This window comes from Carcharhinus amblyrhynchos, chromosome 22, assembly GCF_965287045.1.
Source record: "Carcharhinus amblyrhynchos chromosome 22, sCarAmb.v2.hapA, whole genome shotgun sequence".
Taxonomy (NCBI): Eukaryota; Metazoa; Chordata; class Chondrichthyes; order Carcharhiniformes; family Carcharhinidae; genus Carcharhinus; species Carcharhinus amblyrhynchos.
In genome coordinates this window covers 2,494,094-2,517,453 of record NC_137345.1, presented here as the reverse complement: position 1 = coordinate 2,517,453, position 23,360 = coordinate 2,494,094, and the positions used below count along the sequence as shown (strand labels likewise).

The window sequence follows — 23,360 nt, the reverse complement described above, 5'->3', positions numbered from 1 at the left end:
CCCAGGCAGTGGGGGCGGTGTCGGGGTGCTGGGGGCGTGGCCCGGGCGGCGGGGTCGGGGTGCTGGGGGCGTGGTACGGGCAGTGGGGCGGGGTCGGGGTGCTAGGGGCGTGGCCCGGGCTGTGGGGGCGGGGGTGGGGCGCTGGGGGCGTGGCCCGGGCTGTGGGGGCGGGCCAGTGGTGCTGGGGGTGGGGCCCAGTCATCTGGGCGGGGCGGGGCGGGGGGGGGCCGGGAGGCGCGTGGCTCCTGATTGGTTGTAGGTCGCCCCGCCCCCCCAGCGCTGCGTGCTGATGCCATGACGCCGCGGCTCGCGGCCCCCGCAGTCGGTGACAGGATCCCGGAGGCCGGGCAGCGCCGCAGCGAGAGAGCGGGGAGCGGGAGGCCGGGGCTCGGCCCCGAGGCCCCGCTATGTCCAAATCGCTGCGCCGGCGGCGGCACTGGCTGAGCCGGGCCCAGGAGGCGGCCGTGTCCGGGGAGGCGCTGTCGCTGGGCGGCGGGGCCGAGTTCGGACAGTTCCCCGTCCTGGGATCCTCGCTCGGCGGCACCGAGAGCGGCCCCGGACCCGGGGATATCCTGCTGGAGGTGAACGGGACACCGGTCAGCGGCCTGACCCGACGCGATGTCCGCGCCGTCATCAGGCACTTCCCCCAGCCCGTCCGAGTGCGGACAGTGCGGCCAGGTGAGGGGGGGGAGGGGGCAGAGTGGGGAGAGAGAGGGGGGGAGTGTGAGGGGGAGGGGTTGACAGTGGGGAGAGAGTGGGGGCTGGAGGGGGAGGGTGAGGGAGAATGGGGGCTGGAGGGGGAGGGTGAGGGAGAATGGGGGCTGGAGGGGGAGGGTGGGGAGGGAATGGGGGGTGGAGGGGGAGGGTGGGGAGGGAATGGGGGGTGGAGGGGGAGGGTGGGGAGGGAATGGGGGGTGGTGCGGGAGGGTGAGAACGTGAGGGAATGGGGGGTGGTGCGGGAGGGTGAGAACGTGAGGGAATGGGGGGTGGTGCGGGAGGGTGAGAACGTGAGGGAATGGGGGGTGGTGCGGGAGGGTGAGAACGTGAGGGAATGGGGGGTGGTGCGGGAGGGTGAGAACGTGAGGGAATGGGGGGTGGTGCGGGAGGGTGAGAACGTGAGGGAATGGGGGGTGGTGCGGGAGGGTGAGAACGTGAGGGAATGGGGGGTGGTGCGGGAGGGTGAGAACGTGAGGGAGGGAGATGTCAAAATAGTGCAGAGGGGGTGGGCAGACAATGGGAAGATGCCTGGGTGCAGTAGGGGATGAGGAGAGTGTGGGGTTTTGCTGCCTCTCAGATCCAGGGTTTGGTTCCTGGCGTGGGTCACTGGCACGTTCTCCCTGTCTCTGTGTGGGTTTCCTCCGGGAGCTGCGGTTTCTTCCCACACTCCAAAGATGAGTGGGTTAGGTTGATTGACCATGCTAAATTGCCCCTTAATGCCTGGGATGTGTAGGTTAGAGGGATTTGTGGGGTAAATGTGTGGGGTGACAGGGATAGGCCCTGGGTGGGATTGTTGTTGGTGCAGGTTTGATGGGCTGAATGGCCTCCTGCACTGTAAGGATTCTATGATAAAGGGAAACATGGATAGAAAAGGAGGACTGGTGATTGGTGGTAGGATGGGACTGAGTTGGGAGAAAATGGAAACTTTGGAGACCATCTGAGAAATATCAGGGAGAGTAACTATGGGAGGGAATACAGATCTGGAGTGATGTAGGGCAGAGGGGGATAAAGGCTATTAACTATTAATTGGTGGAGGAAAGTCCAGGCATGAGGGAATAACTTAGAGAGACATTGATCAGTGGTTACAGTGACTGAATAATGATGACTGTGCTTAAAAACATTTGTTGTTTGATTCATTGTGTTTTCTTTGCTCTGGGGCTGGTTATGTATGACTGGAATGAGGTTGGGTTGATGTAATAGTGCCCATGGTTTGTGGGAATGGTTTAATTCACGCGTGCACGCTGCCTATTCTCAGCCTTACTCTCTTGTGGAAAGCTGTTGGATGAAGGGTCAGCAACATTTCTGCAGGAAGTCCATGAGAGATGAACGTGAAAAAAAAATTGCAAAATATATTCTTGTTATTTCATTGATCTTTTATTATCGAGAAACAAAATGATTTTACACATTAAAAGCTGATTGCTTGCATTTAATGTTGGAATTTACTAGTTGTATTTTAATTATTAAAGATTTATTTAAAAAGTAACTCCTGTCACGGCCAAGGGCTGATTTGAGGTAAGTTGTTTTTTAATCAAACATTCCGAGTAAAATATAAAAGATGAGAAAAGATAGAACTGTGGAATAATATACCGATCGTCAGATTGGGATCTTTGTCATCAGGGTTGACATTTTAACAGCTGTTCACTGTAGATGAGATATATCTTTGGATTGTTCTTCAATCTTCTTGTTTTACATTTTTGTAAAATCAGATAAATTTGTGAGAATTGGATAAATATTCACTCCAGCACTGGAAATTAATTCTTTCCGTTAAGAACCTGCTCTGCTCCAGCCAAAACAATGTGGAGTATTTTCATAGATTTATCTCCAAGCCAAAGCTGAGTTTCTGTGTGTAATGAGTACTGCCAAAACACTATCATTCTTTGAACTATTCTCCCCTGATCTCGGGCAGCTCTTTGGAATAAACCAATCCAGTTTTCAGTTCTTTGGCTGTCTCACCGTCTTCTGTGAAGGGTTCCTCCTACCTTTCTTCCCGTGCATTCTCTTTGCTAGGGACTGCCCTGCGTTGTTTTCTGTACCCATGCTGAGGACATGACATTTGTAGCCCTCTCCTCCTCTGAAATGGGAGGTGGGAAGGGATACTGGAAAGAAGCATCTTCTGATTACCTACGTAGCTAACTAGTGGGTTATGGTTTGACCATATTGGTGCTGCGCATTAAGTTAGTGGTGGTTTTCCTGATCCTGTCTGCATGCTGAGATGTTCGGAGGCTCCTTTGCAGGGCTGCAGACACTGAGTCTGTCAGCAACACCTGCAGCTTTGTGAAAATCACTGTCTTGGGGAGAGGTGCAAGAATGTATTCAAGAGTGATTGTAATTTGGGCATGCTCTATTTAAGGAAGAGAAGGTTGAGAGGTAATAAAATTGCTCTTTTTAGGATTCCAAAGGGACTGGATAATGTCCACTGGACCAGTTCTTTCACATTGGCTAGAGGACACTCTCTACACTTGAAGGCAGAGAATTCGAGACTATATTTCTATGAGCCAGTGGTCAATCTTGGGCTCCGTGGGGAGATGGTGGGAGCAGTTAGTATGCACTTAGATTCTGGAGTAATTTAAGATGTGTTGTCCTGTAATGTGCACAGGAGGAACAGGTGTCATTGAATAATCATAGAAACCCTACAGTGCGGAAGGAGGCCATTTGGCCCATCAAGTCTGCATCGACCACAATCCCACCCAGGCCCTACCCCCATGTCCCTACACATTTACCCGCTAATCCCACTAACCTGCGCATCTCAGGACACTAAGGGGTAATTTTAATATGGCCAATCAACCTAACCTGCACATTTCTGGACTGTGGGAGGAAACCAGAGCACCTGGAGGAAACTCACGCAGACACAAGGAGAATGTGCAAACTCCACACACAGTGACCCAAGCTGAGAATCGAATCCAGGACCCTGGAGCTGTGAAGCAGCAGTACTAAATACTGTGCTGCCTTTGGACCCATTTTCCTCCATGTGTCTGGCTGTCTTGTTGACTCATTGGAGATTGATGGCTGAGATTAACCAACAGCTCCATTCCTGTGATTAACTGGATGGTAAACGTGAACTAGGTAGACCCTGGTCTGTATTATCTGTCTCCTCTTGAGTTCTTCTGTCATAAGTGACCTCGTAGGATTGGGATTATCGAGGTTTGTATTGGTGCTGAGATCCCTAATTAACACAGTGGAATATTCAGTGTCTTATTGAGACTCATTTGATGTTAAATATTCAGCATGTATTAAGTTAAGTAGTCCCTCAGAACCTTGGATATTTTAAAAGTAATTATTTGTACTGTTTGTGTGGCGTGCCAGCAACATGAATAAGTTGCTTTCAGGGGTTTTGTCTGTCTCAGTGGTAGCATTTCTGCCTGCATCAGAAGATTGAGTAAAGAGAGTGCAGTGCGATCAGAGATGCCATCGTTTGGATGCAATGTTAAATTGAGGCCCCGTTATGTGGATGTTAAAGATCCAACAGCACTATTTGAAGATTATCAGCGGAGGTGCCCTGCGCAACATTATCCCACAATCAACATCACTCAAACAGATTATCTGGGTCATTACCACATGCCAATTGTGGGATTTGGTATGTCCAAAGTGACTGCAGTATTTCTGACATTGTGGCGCTTGACTGCATTTCTAAAGCACTTCCTTTACTGTACAGCAGGGTTGTGCAAGAAGAGAGTTATTTTACCAGGGGTCTGAAGGAACAACTCTGGGCTGCAGTTTAATAAGGGTCAAGGAGGAAACTACTTGCTGTGGGGAGGAGTGAGCAGTTAGGGCTCATAGTAGCTGTGGTGGCAGAGGACACAAATTAACTGAGGCTATAGAGGGTTTGGGGCACAGTTATATTCGGGTGCATGGCCAACAGATCATGATGGAACCTCTTGTACTTGTGGCTGTCCCTGCTGTCTGATAAAGTGAGTATTATACAAGGGTCAGTGACAGCTCTTTACTCTTCACCCTTCATCACCCCCCCATCACTCTCTCACATGCACGCGCGTGCACACACACACACACACACACACACACACACACACACACTCTCCTCCCCCGCCTGATTTGCTGTTAGAATCCAGCAATCCCTTTGCTTTTTTTCAGGTTTTGTTAACTGACTGATGAACACCTGACTGATAACTGTGGAGCTTGATCCTTATTTGATTGGATGATATATTTTTCTCCTCTCTCTCCCTCCCTCTCTCTCTCTCTTTCTCCCTTCAGATGTTCCGAGGTGTTTTAGGAGATTGCCAGCAGTGTGGGTTTAGCTCCAGCCCTTGAGAAATCGCAAAACGCTGACTTTGTCTTCTGCTTTGTGATTTGGAGAGAGCTTCACCAAGCTCTGATTGTTTCCTCCCTGCTCCCTCTACGTAACAACAGCAGAGTAACCTGTAGGGAATTGCGAATGAATGCATGCTATTTGCTTTTAATGGGTTAAAGACTGACTGAAAGCCAATGTCTTTGGAAACTTGGGTATTTGGACAGTACTTTGTAGCAGCAGTTGTTGCAGTATTTATTGACGCAATGATTTTGTGGTTAAAAGTCTTTTTGGCTGTATTCTGTATTGATTCCTGCCCTTGTAAGAAGCCTGGTAATTCATTTCCCCTCTTTGGTGAGGCAGTTCTCTGTTTTTATCAAGCTTACCTTGAGGATGTCCTATGTGCCATGAAATGTCAGTTACCTGACTGTCCAAGAAATGTACTGCTTTTCTCATGGGTTGACATCTATAATCAAGATGTGCAATGTCAAAGACAGGAGAATAAGATACTCCCCTCTTCTGTCATTTGTATCTGTCAAACTCAGGTACAGCACAGGGTTAGATACAGAGTAAAGCTCCCTCTACACTTTCCCCATCAAACACTTACAGGATAGGTACAACACGGGGTTAGATACAGAGTAAAGCTCCCTTTATACTGTCCCCATCAAGCACTCCCAGGGCAGTCACAGCATGGGGTTAGATATAGAGTAAGCTCCCTCTAAATTTCCCCCATCAAACACTCCTAAGACAGGTAAAGCATGAACATAAGAACATAAGAAATAGGAGCAGGAGTAGGCCATCTAGCCCTTCGAGCCTGCCCCGCCATTCAATAAGATCATGGCTGATCTGTCGTGGCTCAGTTCCACTTTCCCGCCCTCTCCCCATAACCCTTAATCCCCTCTCTTATCAAAAACCCATCAACCCGCGTCTTAAAAATATTTAGCGAGGCAGCCTCCACCACTTCAACGGGCAGAGAATTCCAGAGATTCACCACCCTTTGAGTGAAGAAGTTCCTCCTCAACTCCGTTCTAAACCGCCCCCCCTTTATCTTGAGGCTGTGCCCCCTAGTCCTACTGTCCTTTCTGAGCGGGAAGAGTCTCTCCACCTCTATCCTATCCATCCCATTCATCGTCTTATACGTCTCAATGAGATCTCCCCTCATTCTTCTAAACTCTAACTGGTACAAGCCTAGTTTATTCAGCCTCTCCTCATAGCTCAACCCCCTCAACTCCGGTATCAGCCTAGTAAACCTCCTCTGCACTCCCTCCAAGGCCAAAATATCTTTGCGCAGGTGCGGCGCCCAAAACTGCACACAGTACTCCAGCTGCGGCCTCACCAATGCCCTATACAGCTGCAGCAAGACCTCCCTACTTCAATCCCCCTCGCTATGAAGGCCAGCATCCCATTCACCTTCCTGACCACCTGCTGCACCTGCAGGCTGGGTTTTTGCGACTCATGCACAAGGACCCTGAGGTCCCTCTGCACCGTCGCCTGCTGCAGTTTTTCGCCACGTAAGTAATAATCCTCCCTACCATTATTCCTACCAAAGTGGACCACCTCACACTTGCCAGCATTAAATTCCATTTGCCATTTCCTGGCCCATTTGCCCAGCCTATCTAGATCCTTCTGCAGACTCTCCACACCCTCCGCACAATTTGCCGTTCCCCCAATCTTGGTGTCATCAGCAAATTTCGACACCCTACACTCAGTTCCCTTCTCCAGATCATCTACACAAATGGTAAAAAGCTGAGGCCCCAGCACCGACCCCTGGGGCACTCCACTAGTCACATACAGAGTAAAGCTCCCTCTACACTGTCCCCATCAAACTCTCCCAGGACAGATACAGCACGGGGTTGGATACAGATTGAAGCTTCCTTTACACTGTCCCCATCAAACACCCCCAGGGCAGAGTCACCAAAACTCGCTTTGAGAACTTGTATGCAAAATGCCTATATCTGAAATAGTAAACTGTGAAGCACTATGGCAGTCTTGCGATTCAAAAAGGGCACTTTATAAATGCTAGTTTTTCTTTTACGCCAAAGAACCATCAGAAACGCAAGCAAGCTTTGCCTGAGGCACCACAGTCTTGCCCTTAAGTTATGCATAGATTCTTCACCTCCATATGATTTGCTATTCAGGAGATAGGAACTGTTGTGATGGCATAGACTTTCGTGGCTGTTGGCTAGGATAAGCTTGATTCTTTGTGCCCTCCTATTTTACTGTATTTTTAGATATTAATGAGCAAGTCCAGGGAGATGGGCCTGGTGTTACTGCGTGACACTGATGGTTAGGCACGGCCTGTACAATCTGAGGAATGTTCTGATCTGGCTCTGATCCAAGCTGCCCAACCCCTTAAGTATCTGTATCTGTGTCCAGTAGTCCCATTGTTTCTCAAATATTTCTGCTGCACGGCATCTTTTGAGCAACCTTTAACCTTTGTCCACCTCCTTGTATGTACCATCCCTAATATCTCTGTTATAATCCCTCCTGAATCTTGCACACGCCCTCCTGCTCCCAATTTCCTTTACAGTTTAATTATAGCCAATTCCTCAGTCAGTTTGTTGCTTTACTACTCACTTGTGGATTAGGAAAGGTTCTCTTCGTTTGGGCTATCTGTGTAATCACCTCCAGCTATGAAAACCTTCTCCAATATTTTGAGCATCCTTGCTTTTCTTGCCCCACCTTGCTTTCAGCTGTGAACATCTTAAGCTCTGGAATTCTCTCAGCTCTTTCTCTTTTAAGAGCTGTTTAAAATCTACATTTTGACCAAACTTTGTGTTTGTCATATTCGATCGTGGAATGTGGGCTAGGCCAGCGTTTATTGCCCATCTCTAATTGTCTTTAGAAGGTGGTGGTAAGCTGGCTTTTTGAACAGCTGCTGTCATGATGTGTATGTATGCCTACAAAGCTGTTATGGAGGGAAATTCAGGATTTTGACCTGAACTTGCAGGTGTGGGATAGGCAACAAATGCTGGCCTGCTTCCTGTCAATGTATGGAAAAAAAACACTGCTGATACTATGTGTTGGTGGTTGAGGGAATGAGTAATTGTGGATGGGGTGCCAATCATGTGGGCTACCTTGTCCTGGATGGTGTTGAGATTCTTGAGTGGTGTGGGAGCTGCACTTGTCCAGGCAAGTGGAGTGTATTCCATCACATTCCCATCACTTTGCCTTGTAGTTGGTAGTCAGATTTTGGGGAATCAGGAGATAACTGAATCTTGCAACTAACGTATCTGACCTGCTCTTGTAGCCACAGTATTTATTTGGCGAGTTCCATTTCTGGTCAATGGTAACCTGCAGGATGCTGATTGTGGCTGACTCAGTGATAATGCCATTGATTGTCAGTGGGTAACGGTTGGATTCTTTCCTGTTGGAGATGGCTGTTGCCTATGTCTTGTATTGTCCACTTGTCACTGGATATTGTCCAGGTCTTTCACCTGCATTTAGAGGTGGACTACTTCCATAACACGAGCAGTCATGAATGGTGCTGATCATTGTGTCGTTATCAGCAAACATTGCCAATTTTGACCTTCAGTTGGAAGGAAGGTCATTGCTAAAGCTGCTGAAGATGGTGGGCCTAGAACACTATCCTGAGGGACTCCTGCCGTGATCTACTGGAGCTGAGATGATTGACCTCCAACAACTACAACCATCTTCCTTTGTGTTGGATGTGACTCCAACCAGATTTGCCTCCTGATTCCCATTGACTCCAGTTTTCCCAGGGCTCCTTGATGCCACACTTGGTCAAATGCTGCATTGATGTCAAGTGTAGTCACTCACCTTTCCTAATCAATCTCCTTATGTGGTTTGGTGTGTGATTATGCTTCTGTGATGTGTTTTGATAGTTACAATTGCTATATAAATGCAGTTTGTTGCTATAGTGTATTGGGATTGTAGAGGGAGTGCTACATGATGTTATGTAATAATGTAACCTAGACTGATTCTGGTTAGGAATGTTGATTTGTAAATTGCACAAGCTCAGTATCAATAGCAAAGGGTTTATAATTTGGTTACTGGTTGGCAGGAATGACTAAAGCTGACCTTACAAGGGAGCTGGATTAATATGTCAAGATACAGTAACAGCATTGTGACTGCAGAGTTAATAAGCTCAGTAGTGTAAGAGAGAAGAGTTGATGTACACAATTGAAATTCTCCTAGATGATGGCTGTTCTTGGTTCCTGAGCAAATTTTGTAATGATTTTCCTCTCTGCGGTGCCTTCTGGTTAACTGACACAAGTTTTAGTACTTGTGTTTATCAAAGCAGATTGTGTAGTCTTGAACAATCAGCTTTGCAGGTGGAATTCTTTGACATGCTGCTAATTGACCACGCGCGTCAGAAGCCAAGTATTTCCTTGAGCCAGGGACATATTCTAAAAATGGATTTACATCAATCCTTTTATTTCTTTTTTACTTTATCATCCATTTCACCACTGAGTGTAGTAAATATGGAAGGTTCTCAGCGTTGTGGATTAGTCAATTAAGCCACCAATACTACTTTGCTTCACTTTCACTTAGCCACTTAATCTAATTCAGGTCACAGGGAGTCAGAGTCTATCCCGACAGGCACAGGGTGTTCGGCATACACCCGGGGAGAATGCCAGTCCATCACAGGGCACACACTCAGACAAATTAAGGCAATTTATCTGGGACTGTGGGAGGAAACCAGAGCACCTGACAAATACCCATGCAGACAAGGAGAAAACAAGGCAGACTCAAGGCTAGAATTGAGCTTGTGTCCCTGGAGCTGTGAGGCAGCATCAATAACCATTGTGCCGCCATACCGATATCTGCAGTTCATTCAGAAAGAAAAGACAGACATAGATTTACAATCTCCAGATGCCTCAAAATGCTTCATGCACTTTATGAAGTGTAATCAATGTTGTAATGTGGGAAACGCAGCAGCCAATTTGTTTTCAAAAAATACGGTTTATTAATGTCATGAGTAGGCTTGCATTAACACTGCCATGAAGTTACTGTGAAAATCCCTTAGTTGCCACGCTCTGGCACATGTTCAGAGACACTGAGGGAAAATTTAGCATGGTCTTTGCACCTAACCAGCATGTCTTTCAGATTCTGGGAGGAAACCGGAGCACCTGGAGCAAATCCACGCAGACACAGGGAGAATGTCTGTCTGTGTGGAATTTGCAGTGGCCCAAGCTGGGAATTGAACCCAGGTACCTGGCGTTGAGGCAGCAGTGCTAACCACTGTGCCACCATGCCACCCAGCGAGCTCCCAGAAACAGAAATATGATAATGAGTAGATCATCTGTTTTATTGATGATTTCAGGGATAAATGTTGGACTGGACATACTGGAATTAATTCTGGCTGCTCTTTGAAATAATGGCATGGTAAGAAATCCTACAACACCAGGTTAAAGTCCAACAGGCGTTGAGACATTTTACTGTGGTTGCCCCAGTCCAACGCCGGCATCTCCACATCTTTGAAATAATGCCATGGTATCTTCTAGTTGCTTCCTAAGAAGACAGACAAGGCCTTAATGTACTATCTCATTTAAAAGATGGCACCTGCAACAGTATAGCACAACCTCAGTCTTGCAATGGAGTATCAGCCTCGATTTTGTGCCTAATTTGATCCTACAGTCTTCTGACTCTGTGGTGAGAGTGATGCCCACAGAGCAAAGACCAACAAGTGATATGCGTTTAATGGAATAGCTTTTCCTACCTGTACCAATTGCTGCAAATGTTTTCTCTTCCCCACCTCCCATGGTTTAAGTATGAGTTTACTCTTGACTCCTGTGTGTACACAGCGCAACATCACCATTTGATGTGACCAGCAACTCATGTTTTACCAAGTTCTTAAATTAGTAGACTGAGGGGCAACCTGAACGAAGTGTACAAGGTTGGGGGGTATGGACAGAGTGGATAAGGAGCAGCTGTTGCCCTTAGTTGAAAAGTCATTCATGAGGGGATGTGGGTTCAAGGTGAGGGGCAGGAGGTTGTGTGAGGGATGTGAAGAAAAGTGTTTTTATCCAGAGGATGGTGGTCTGAAATGCACTGCCTGGGAGGATGATAGAGGCGGATTGCCTCAACATTTAAAAAGTACTTAAATGAGAACTTGGCATATCATAGCATTCATGGCTATGGGCCAAATGCTGGTAAATGTGATTAGGTGGGAGTTCAGGTGTTTCTCGCATATCTGCAGATTTGATGGGCCGAAGGGCCTTTTCTGCACTGTATGGTGCTATGATTGTAGCAAAACAGATCAACTGGTTGTTTCTTGGTGTCTGTGGGATCCCTTTGTGTGAATTGGTTGTATCTTTTGACTAACTAGAATGAGTGGTAGCACTTCAAAAATTACTTCCTTGGCTGTTGATCACTTTGGGATGTCCAGAGAATGTGAAAGGCTTTTGTGTAATCTTGTTTGTTTCTTGAGTTACTGGATCTCCAGGCAGTAATCCTGGTAACAATGCTGGTGTTCCATTATTGATGCTTCCATAGTCAAATAGCTGTTGTCATGCCATGTAGACATGGGCCTCTTGTATGAGGAATTAGAATGTGGACCATTAAATTTGCAGGGCTACGAGGAAAATGCAGGGAAGTGGGACTGTGAGTTGCTCTTGTAAGATAGTTGACATGGGCACGATATACCAAATACTCCTTTGATATCAAGATTCTATGACCAGTGAAACTCTATCTCAGTGTATCGTCTTTCCCTTCTAGAAAAGGTGCCTTTTAGGACAGAATTATTACAGGAGAGAAACTAAATTTGCAAATCAGGAACTGGTAGTCAACCTAGAAGAATAAAATGCCACTGAATGCATGGAAAAAAGCTTGTAAGGCAAGCTTCGGTGGCAATTAGTCACAGGAATTGCACAGCAATCAGATCTATAATTAGAAGCTGAGCCAGTTTCACTCAGGTACAAGAGGCGAAACAACTTATAACCAGCAGGCAGTCACATTTTGCAAAGTCTTATTTAGAATGAAAGTCCAAACAGGGATCCAAAGAAGCTCCAGAAAGATTGCATAGGCTGGTACTCTTAGTTTCCTTGAGTCTGGATGGTGATCTTTAAAATTTGTTGCAACCTTTGCAAAGACCCATAACTCTTAGTTTTGAACTTTTTTTTGTGGGTATTGTTAACTAGGCCAGATTTTATTGCCCGCTCCTAGTTGCCCTTGAGAAGGTGGTGGTGAGCTGCCTTCTTGAACCGCTGCAGTCCCAGAGGTTTACGTGAGCACACAGCTGTTTGGGAGAATGCAGCTGAATGGTTTCAAGAGGGAGATAGACATATTTCTAATTTTAAAAAAAAAAAGGGGAAAGAGGGATATGGGGAACAGATGGGGTGGTGGATTTGAGACCAGGAAAAGATCGGCCAAGATCTGACTGAATGGCGGAGCAGGCTCGAAGGACTGAATTTGCTTACTTCTGCTAATTCCAATGTTCCTAACCACAACCATCTTCCTTTTCACTTAGTATGACTCAACCAATGGAAGATTTTCCCTCAATTCCCATTGACTCTGGTTTTGCTAGGGTTCTTTGATGCCACGTTTGGTCAAATGCTGCCTCAATTTTGAGGGCAGTCACTCTCACCTCACTCCTGGAGTTCAGCTGATTTGTCTGTGTTTGAGCTAATGCTGTAATGAGGTTAGGAACTGAGTGACCGTGGCAGAACTGATGATTGAGAGTAGATTGATGGAGTGGTAATTAGCTGGGTTGGAATTGTTTTCTTTCTGTGTACAGGACATACCTGTACAATTTTCCACATTGCCACATAGATGCCAGTATTTAACTGTACTGGAGCAGCTTGGCTAGGAGCATGGCAAATTCTGGAGCACAAACCGTCAGTGCTATTGCTGGAAATTTGCCAGGGCCCATATCTTGTGGAGTTAATCGAATTGGCGGAGGTCGGGATGAATCATTTACTCAACACTTCTGGCTGAAGATTGTGGCGAAAGCTTCCGCTTATCTTTTGCATAGATGTGGTGGGCTCCTTCATCATTAGGGATGGGGGATATTTGTGAGGCCGCCTCCAGTGAGTTGTTCAAACGTCCACCACCATATACAGCTGGATGTGGCAGGTCTGCAGAGCTTAAATCTGATCTGTTTGTTTTGGAGTCGCTTAGCTCTGTGTATTTGTTGCTTATGCTGTTTGGTATGCAAGTAGTCTTGTTGTATTTTCACCGTGTTGACACCATCTCATTTTTAAGGATGCCTGGTGATGCCCCTATATGTCTTCCTGCAGTCTTCATTGAGCCAGGGTTGATTCCCAGGCTTGGTGGTAATGATATGCCAGGCTGTGAGGTTATAGATTCTGGTTGAGCACAAGTCTGTTGCTAAAGATCCAGAGTGCCTTATGGATGCCAAGTCTAGTGTTGCCAGTTCTGTTTGAAATCTATCCCATTTAGCATGGTGATACTGCAATGGAAGGGCATCCTTAATGTGAAGACAGGATACGGTCTCCACAAGGACTGTATGGTGGTCACTCCTGATGAAACTATTGTGAACAGATGTATCTGCAGCAGGCAGGCTGGTGAGGATGAGGTCAATTTTGTATTTTTCCTTGTTGGTTCCTTCACCACCTGATGCAGGCTCAATCCAGCAGCTAACAGTCCACTGTTGCTCCCAGTTTCCAGTGGGTCCCTGTATCCCTACTTTGCTGAGTAGGAACTGTTTCCATCTCCCTCCTGCATCCAGCTATGGCAGTTTGCAAAGTCAAGCAGCCTTTTTTCTCTGCTGACCGCACAGAACTTCAGCTGTCTGTCTGACGTTATCTCACTCAGGAAATTGCAAATTGTCCGTCAATGTAACCATGTGCACTGATTAAATATGTTAGTGTCATGTGTAACTTGTTTTTTTTGTTGTAGAAACAGTTTAAAATTAATTTCCCAAATTTGCAGATGGATGTGTGAAGTGAGGGTGAGTTAGTCTTGTTTGTTCACTTGCTATTGGATGTATGGTCTGAAAGTCGTCATATTGCTGCAAAAGCCTAGAAGAAATTGATTTGAAACTAATGAGTTTGAGGAAATTGGCCTTCTTCTGTGCTGTAAGTTTCATTCAGTCTATCATGCTTGTGCTGGCTCAAAGCAAAAGCACTCTTACTTATCTCATGCTCCTTTCGTTCATCCGTAAACCTGTGATCTCCTGACCAACCCCCATTTAGAATTATTGCTGGAATCAGTTTCCTTCACCCTAGGAGAGAGGGAGTAATCACATCTCCCTTTTAGATCTTTCGCAAGTGATTTTCAATCTATGCCCTCTGCCTTCTGATCTATTTGCCAGAGGCTAGTTTTTCTGATCTACTCTGATCAGAATCTCTCCTGTAAAGTTGTTTATTAGTCACAAGTAGGCTTACATTAACATTTCAGTGGAGTTACTGTGAAATCCCCCTAGTCACCACACTGCGGCATCTTTTCAGGTACACTGAGCTAGAATTTAGCATGGCCAATGCACCTAACCAGCACGTCTTTTAGACTGTGGGAGGACACCCATACAGACACGAGGAGAACATAAGAAATAGGAACAGGAGTAGGCCAACTAGCCCTTCGAGCCTGCCCCGCCATTCAGTAAGATCATGGCTGATCTGTTGTGGCTCAGTTCCACATTCCCGCCCTCTCCCCATAACCCAACAATGACCTGAGCTGGGAATTGAATCCAGGTCCCTGGCGCTGAGGCAGCAGTGTTAGTCACCATGCTGCCCTCATCTTGGAAGTCCCTATTAGGCTACTTTTTAATCTCCTCTTACAGGGAGAAAAGTCCTAACTTTTCTGATGGTTCCCCTGTTGCTGAAGTCATTGGTCCTCAGTAACATCTTGATGATTTCGTATTTAATACTGAAGTGCTCTTGAATAATTTGCCGCCACAGTAAAGTGAATCTCTTTCCATTGCCACCATCTTTACTGAAGGATTTTCCATTTGGGGAGGATGTTTCATGGGCCTTTCCCTTTCCCTGTGAACTAATTACTGATGCATGTGGAGGGATTTTTTACTTTAGTGTCAGAGAGCCAGATTTTACCTCCAATCAATGCTGCAATTTACTGCTTTGTAGGGTCTGCGTTGGTTGCAGGGTTAGGTTGTTCACAGGTTTGATGCAGCACTGATCTATGCATGCATGACTGCTCTGGTGACTGGTAGAGCGCACTCAATGTTGTGGAAGCCTCACATAAGCAGTTGGAGTGATGAATTACTGGCCAAGGGCTTGTGATGAAGAAGTGGGAATGGTGGTGATTGTGCTCTGTTTGAGTCCTTTGATGCCTCAAGGATCTGAGAGTGTAGCTATCTTACTTCGCTGTTTGAGTTAAAACTGGTCAGTGCTAGACTTCCACTGATGCACTGAAGTAATTAATTGGTTGTCTTGTGCTTTGGGATCTCCCAAGGGTGCAAAAGGCACTACATAAATGCAACTGTCTTCTTTTAACCATTAGTAAGATCAGCTAATTTACCAGTGGCCAGGATTACACCCAGGATATCCCAAGGTTTAGATATTCCCAGGAAAGAATGGAGTTTGCGCAACTTGGTTAAGATATTAATTCAGAGAAAGCAAGTACTGATTTGCAATTCCTGAGCAACATGTAAATAACACTGCATACATCTACGAACTTCCACTGTGCCCTCTGGGGCCTCCTGTTTGATTCCTGATGCAGCGTTGGAGCTGCGCAGTGTGGCATTGGCGTTTTAGCAGGTGATGCTTGAAGCTGCTGCGGAGCTTTAATCATTGACCATCAGTCTCTGGTGTTGCTCCGTCAGCAAAAAAAAAGCCTTGGTGTGGGGGCTGGGCGCCTATCGAGTGAAACCCTGACAAACTCCCCCTTACGTAGCTGAAAACTGATGGATTTTTCCTTCAAGATTGTGTCGACCGGTTCAGTGGAACTGGATCATTATTGTGCTGAAGGATATAGTGTACAGAATGATAGATTTCCGCATGTACGTGATGTCTGCCTGACTTTGTCACTGAATGGGAACACGTGAGTCTTTTATAAAACACTGCATCGTTGGTTTGGAGATAGCTCGTGACCCACTGAAATCTATTTCAGTCTCCGGAAAATTGCACTATAAATGGCTTCGCTTTCTATCTCAGCATCAACCCCCTGACTCGTAATTGTAAAGGACAAGTTGCAGAAATAAGTGCCTTTACCTTGCGCTTCACAGGATTCCATGTGTGGTGCTTTCATGTTGTCTGAAGGTGCTAGTTAGCAAAGAATAAGAAAACCAATTCCTCTGGAATGTGCATGGACTCAATGCACAGGGCTTGTCAGTTGGATTCTTACTGCAGTGTTTGTCTGCTCCTTGTTTGATTTCTCTGGCATTTTATCTGTGCGTTTGAAGAGAAAGGAAAGACTTCTACAACATTCTTAGTCACCCCAAACATCCTAAAACACTTGAGTGCAGGATGCACTTTTTAATGTGGTTGCTGCTGTAATGTAGGGAATGTGGCAACCAAATTACACACAGCAAGATCCCACAAATAACACAGCGGTGATGACAGATCACCTGCTTTGCTGATGTTGGATGATGGTGGATTGTTGGATAGGAGCCACAAAAGAGAACACTGATCCTCTTTGGACTAGCATCATGGGATCTTTTTACGCCCGCTTACAGGAGCTGCCAGGACCTCTGATACCTGCATTTCCAACAACACAGCAGTCCTGTGTTCTGCACTGGGAGTGTCAGCTTAGATTTTCTGCCCAAGTTGTGGAACTTGAACCACAATCTCCTGACTCAGGCAAGAGTGCTACTCAGTGAGAAACAGTTGACATTGATGTGGGAGCAGCAAACACTCGGCTCAGGAAATAACGCTGACATCTGCAAGTCGCCCTCTAAGTCTCATGCCATCCTGACTTGGAACTGTTTTCCATCACTAGCTGAGTCAAAATCCTAGAATTTTGTTTTCAACAGCACTCCGGCTGTTCTTATACCACAGCCTTCAGCCATTCGAGAAGACCACTCAACGCCACCTTATCAAGAGTAATTAGATATGGAAAATACCTATTGGCTTTGTCTGTGATGACCACATCTTGTAAACAAACGTAAAACGTTACTGTCTCCTAGATGTGCTTCTCTTCCATTTATCCTTGGGAGCGTTCTTCATTCCCAGCTGATGATATGTTCTTCCACATTTCTTGAGCACCACTTTCTCATCCAAGTTGTCAGGAAATCTGTTTGAACTTTCGTCAAGATACTATATTGGGTAGGGTTCAGCGAGTGCTGTGGCATCTTGAGCTGCTCTTGCCATTCATATTTCCCCCTCTTTTCCTCTGTGCCAGGATGAGTGACCCTAAATGTTGTTCTGGCTGAGATGAGCTGTCTCAATATATACTGGGAATTCAACTAGGTAACTTTTGTATGTGTAGTTCAGATCTTCCTGAGGCAAAGGGGCGTTCCCAGACTGCCATCTTAAAGTGACATTTCCAGCCTGACTGAGTCTCCTTGTCTATTGCTGCCAGGAAACAAATCTATATTATTGAATTCTTCAGCACTGAAGAATGCTATTTGGCCCATGTGCCCCCTGCTGTCTTATAAAAAGCAATCCAATTAGCCCCACTGTCCTTGCTGTCACTCCAGTGACCTTCAGAATTTCCTTTTTGTGGTTTACACCCAATTCTTTGTAAATTACTATTGGGTCTGCTTCCTGGTTGGCCACTACATTCCAAACTATCTTTTCCTTTGTTTTTTGCCTTAAACCTGTGTCCTCTGGTTACTGACCTGCAGTGAAAACTGTTTTTTAATTTATGCTATCAATACCCTCTGTAATATTAAATGGCGCTATCTTTTCTTTGTTTGCTTGAAAGAGAACAATCCCAATTTCTCTAGTGTCTTTTCATTCCTGGAACCATTCTAGTAAATCATCTCTGCATTTACTCCAAGCCTTGTATTAAGATCACCCATGTTTCTGAGAGGTGGAGACACATTTAGGCTGTGGGGATGGAACTGACATCTTGCATCAGTAACTAAGTCAAGTCCTACAAAGTGTGAAGTGCATTTGGGCATTGCTGCCAAAATAATCAGTTATAGGGCTGAAACATGGGCAACATAGGCGTTGCAAAGCATTGGACCCACACCAACATTAGTGTTCTCTTGCAAACAGCACTGACAGCATCAAGGCTATGATCATCCACCATCAGATTTGTTGGGTTGATCATATAGTTCAGATGTCAGATAGCAGGCTCTAAAGGCAATCTTCTCCCAGTTCCGTCAGGGCAGATACACCGGAGGAGGATAGAAGTGCTTCAAGGGTGTGCTGAAAGCCAACATGCAGAAATACAATTGACATCAACTCCTGGGAGACTGTTGCCTTGTACTGAGCCAGGTGCTTAGAGTCTATGGGAAGGATCCCAGCAGCATTTTGAGACCCAGCGATCGAAAACAATGAAGAACCATGACCTGAACTGATGATATACACACAGACATCCCACATGACGCAGTGCCTCACCTGCCATTGCTTGCGGAACCCAATTTGGCCTCGTCGGGCATCTATGGTCTTGTGGAAGACCATCATCCTCGCAAGCAAGGGATAGCCAATAGCCCCTAACCTTTGTAGCTTGCTGTACCCCGAGCACAAAAGATTCACTGTGTACCAGCTGCTTCCCAAAATGCTGCTGAAACCTGACTGACATGAGCAAGATGTTACGTGTACTAAAAGAATATCGTTTCTTCAGAGGTCAGATTTAAACACTTGGGATGCCATTCCAGTTGGTGTTTGTCTTGGCATGATGTTGGGATTCCTTTTTATTTGAGAAATTAGGTGAAGGGGCGAGGGTGAGTGTATAATGCACGATGGAGCTGGAACGGAAAGGGAACGACCAGATAATGGATCAATAATGATAATGTGGTACCATGGTTGAATTATGAAAGGGCAACCACGGGAGGAAGAAGCGAATAAGAGAAGGAAGTGGGACCCTGGGACAGTTCTAGGCGATGGAGTCTTTTCTCTCAGAACTGACGGGAGGAAGTGTAGGAAATGGTGTTTGAAGCTTGTGTGGAGCTTCTGGAGTTTATAACTCTGGCTCAAATTGCAGCAGTTTTGATTTTAATTCCCAAGATTGTGGGTCACATTTGAGAGGGCTGGGTGCAATATCCAATGTAGTACCAGCAGAGCACTGCACCATCAGAGGTGCTGTCTTTCAGATGAGCCAATGAAGAGAGACCCTGCCCAAGCTCTTGGGTTTAATAGTCCCATGGCATTATTTTGGAGAGCAGAGAAGATATCCGGTGGTCCTAGCCAATATTTAGCCCCCAACTAACAGCAGGAGATCTGCTCATTATCACATTATTGTTTGTGGGAGGTTACTGTGCAAAACTCAGCTGCTTATGTTACTCTATTACAAAAATACTTAATTGGCGAAACTTATGACTTGCAGGGTTGTTAAAAAGGTGAGCTCCTTAGACTGAATGTTGCAGTTTATGTTCTGGACTCTAGGTTTATTTGCACAGACCACTTGGACCGTGGCATTGGTGAATGCTATGATTTGGGCAGTGACGTCTGTGGTTTCTCACTGTTTGAACTCCTTCCTTCCGTTGTCATGAATATTTGGAGTGAGGCAGTGCTCAGACAGATGTGTGCAGCTGTGCATGCCTCTAATGGATCTCCTGGTGAGTGACTTTGGGTGGCAGATGTTGGTTGTTTTAACTTGAGCGCTGCGCAAAGCGCACTAGACTTTTTAGCACCAAACCAGCTTTGGTGCGACTGAGTCATAACTTTAAAAACCCTGTACATTTCATGTCAACTGTTTTATTGAAAAGATTGGGTGAACATTTTGTTATCCGTATTTTCTGTTGTTGCCCGATGGCACTTGGGTGACATTGATCTTGGTTTGATTAGAATTCTGCCAGGAGAGTGCATAAAACGTTCTGAAAATGAAAAAAGTAAATGCCTTAAAATTACTGGCAGCTTGCAAAGTCATTGTTTAAAGCAGCAGAGAGGGAATTCTTCATAAATTATTCATTCAGAATCTCAGCCTGTGTACTTTTGCAAAAACTCCCATACTCCCATGATCCCAGTGAATTGATTTAACAATCTGCTCTTTGCTTTTAATTTCTTCTGTGGCTATGTCCCATCTTGGGACCCATCTCCGTGTGTGTGCATATACATTCTTGGTTTCGGTGTGTGTGTGAGTGCACTTTGCAGACACCAAAGCCTTTTTGAAGTAGAGTCATTGTTATAATTTAGGAATTACGGCAGCTAATTTGTATAGAGCCAGTATCCACATGCAAAAATGTGGCAATGACCTGATGATTTCTTAAATGAAAATTAACTAGAACACGGGGAAACACTCCCCAGTTATTTTCAAAATGTCGAGATCTTTTATGTTATCCAGGACACAAACGGGGCATCTTATCCAAAAGGATGTTCCCTCAGTTTTGCAGTGGGAGTATTGTGCCTAATTATTTTCAATTCTGTCTATTTTCAATCAAGGCAAAATGCAGCAGTCTTTCTTTAACACTTACTGTGGTCCTTTATGGATGATTGGTCTGTAACCAATGAGCTTGCATTGAATGAAATTTCCATTTCTCTATCCATTTCTCCAGTTCTCCTTCCCTCCTGAACTGTTGCTTTATATTGTCTTCTGTAACTGCACCCCCCACCTCACACCCTCTTTCCCTTCCCCCTCCTATTCAGCTCCTGAAGGCTTGCTGCCTGGCTCTCGTAGAGTGCGGGAGAAATCTCAGGGGTCGAGCTCTCTCACTGTGCATCCAAGGAGATCTAATTCTGTATTCATGGTGCGGAAAAATCTCTGCTGCTGAGCTCAGAGTTAATTAAACTGTGGGTGACCTGAGAGACTGCTATTACTAATAGACCTTCAATCTCCTTTTCACTTCAGCAGTTCAATCCCCAAAGCTGGTACATGCCCAGGAGCTGTGAACATGGTTCCAGGAACCATTCGGGTCCAAATGTGCCAATCGGAACATCAGTGCTTTTGCTTGGTAATTTGGTATTTCGATCTCACTTTCCATGCAGTGAGAATATCCCAAGACACTTCACAGGGGCAATATCAAATAAAATGTGACGTCAAGCACACATGAAAAATTTGGATATATGATCAAAAGCTCAAACAGAGGTGAGATATAGAGAGGCAGAGATGTTTAAGAAGAGAATTTCAGAGCCTGGAAGCCTGGGCAGCTGAAGGTATGGCCACCAAGGGTGGAGCAAAGAAAATACACGAGACCACTGTTGGAGAAGTGCTGAGATGTCGAAGGTTGCAGAGATAGGAAGGATGAGATTTTAAAATGGTGTTAACTACCCAGACCTGGGATTATACAGCCAGCTGTAAACCATTCCCATCCTGACCTGGCCACTCCAGTTGACTCTGGATGACACTCTGACTGTGGCTGAATTTGGCATCTGTTGGTTCCCTGGATGGGGAGTGTCAGAGGAGTTGCGAAGTGAGTTGATCCAGATCCAGTGTGCTAGTTTCTAGCCCAGTTACAAAATGTATTGGCCTGTGTTGTTACATAACCTTGTAGTTGGTGTAACTTCCTGAAATTATGAAAATTGTTGCAAGTGTATCTATATCTGGAAGAGTCGCTGGAGTGTACTAATGGGTTTCTGCACATTAGGCTGGGTGTGAGGGGCACACTGTTTTTGTTGCCTAGAGCAGAGAGCAAACCAAAAACTAAAAACATGCCTTTCACATTGGTGCTCCAAATTTCATGAAAGCCGATGAAGAATCTTTGAATGTTCACTGGTGTGATATAGAAACCAACTTGAGGGACAGATGACCTCAAGTAAACATCTCATCCAAAAAAATTCACCTTCTATATTGCAGCACCCCCTCAATGTGGCGTTGGAAGTGTCAGTCAAAATGTGCAGCAGAATTAGTAGTCATGGTCAAGTCCCAATTCCCTCACGATTTGTGGCTTAGTGGGTATGAGAGTCTGGATATTGCAGTTTCGAGTGCCACTCTGAGACTTGAGCACAGAATTCAGGTTGACATTTGCAGTGCTGAAGTTGAATAAATAGGAATGCTTTCTTTCCAACAATATGTTTAACCAAGCCCCCATGGCCAGACTTGACAGTTGTGGTATTACTTGAGCCAGTGTTGCTGCTTGTGTGCTTGAGATTTGCTAGGATTCTACCAGGACTTGATAGTTTGAGTTATAAGGAGAGGCTGGATAGACTGGGACCTTTTCTCTGGAGTGTAGGAGGCTTAGGGGTGATTCTGTAGAGGTCTGTAAAATAATGAGGGGCATAGATCAGCTAAATAGTCAATATCTTTTCCCAAAAGTAGAAGAGTCTTAAACTAGAGAGCGTAGGTTTCAGGGGAGAGATACAAAAGTGTCCAGAGGGGCAATTTTTTTTCACATGGTGTGTGTCTGGAGCAAGCAGTGGAGATGCTGGCGTTGGACTGGGGTAAACACAATAAGAAGTCTCTCAACACCGGGTTAAAGTCCAACAACTGGTATCTCCCCATGACTACCATTGACACCACAAACTGCCAGCTCCAAGTGGAGAGGATCTCCAAGAAGATCATGCATATCAACACAGATGTCATCTTTCTACGAAGTTGCATGAAGCTGTTGGACTTTAAGTTGATGGTGTGAGACTTCTTACTGTGTTTACCCCAGCCCAATGCCAGCATCTCCACATCTGGAACAAGCTGCCAGAGGTAGCAGTGGAAGTGGGTACAATTTTTTTCTTTTAAAAAGCATTTAGACAGAATAAGATGGCTATCGAGGGATAAGGGCCGGACAAAGAACAGTGTAGCACAGGAACAGGCCCTTTGACCCTCCAAGCCTGCGTGGCTCATGCGCCAAACTAGACCATTCATTTGTATCCCTCTATTCCCAGTCTATTCATGTGGCTATCTAGATATAGTCTTAAACGATCCCAGCGTGTCCGCCTCAACCACCTTGCTTGGCCCCTACCACCCTCGGTGTAAAATGCGCCCCCCTGACATCTATGTTGAACCTTGCGCCCCCCCCCAAACTTGAACTTGATCCCTTGTGTTCGTCACCTCCGACCTGGGAAAAGGTTCCCACTGTTCACCCTATCTATGCCCTTCATAATTTTATACATCTCTATTAGAACAAAGAACAACACAGCACGGGAAACAGGCCCTTCGGCCCAACGAGCCCGCGCCGCCGTCCTACTATCTCAGTGTCCTATTCATGATTTTAGTCTACGCCTAACGTGCGAGGATCAGGGAGGTCCAATTTAGGGACAATTTTAGTACCCAATCAATCAGCCTAAAAGCACATCTTTGGGGGATGTGGGAGGAAACCGGAGCACCCGGAGGAAACCCACGCAACCACGGGGAGAACGTGCAAACTCCCACAGACACAGGCCCAAATCCATGTGTCCGCACAGCAACAGAGATAGTCTCTGAGCTGTCATGTTGCCCTCGAGATGGTCCAGTTTAAGCACACTAACGACATGAAGCAATAGGCAACTCCCGAAGCAACATCCAAGAGCAGCCCACTACAACCTGCCGCCTGCATGCCCCATGC

At 45.9% G+C, this 23,360-nt stretch overlaps 1 protein-coding gene across 4 annotated transcripts in view; it reads left to right on the top strand.

The window, feature by feature from the left end:
* The first annotated feature begins 333 nt into the window (after positions 1-333).
* The window catches only part of LOC145356803 (membrane-associated guanylate kinase, WW and PDZ domain-containing protein 3-like), a 121,305-nt gene continuing 98,278 nt past the window's right edge, over positions 334-23,360 (top strand). For all 4 annotated transcript variants that reach the window (XM_080209685.1, XM_080209684.1, XM_080209687.1 and 1 more), the window contains exon 1: positions 334-678. In XM_080209685.1, coding sequence (XP_080065811.1) covers positions 408-678 — 271 coding nt within the window. In that variant the 5' untranslated portion in view covers positions 334-407. The remainder of the gene's footprint in view (positions 679-23,360) is intronic.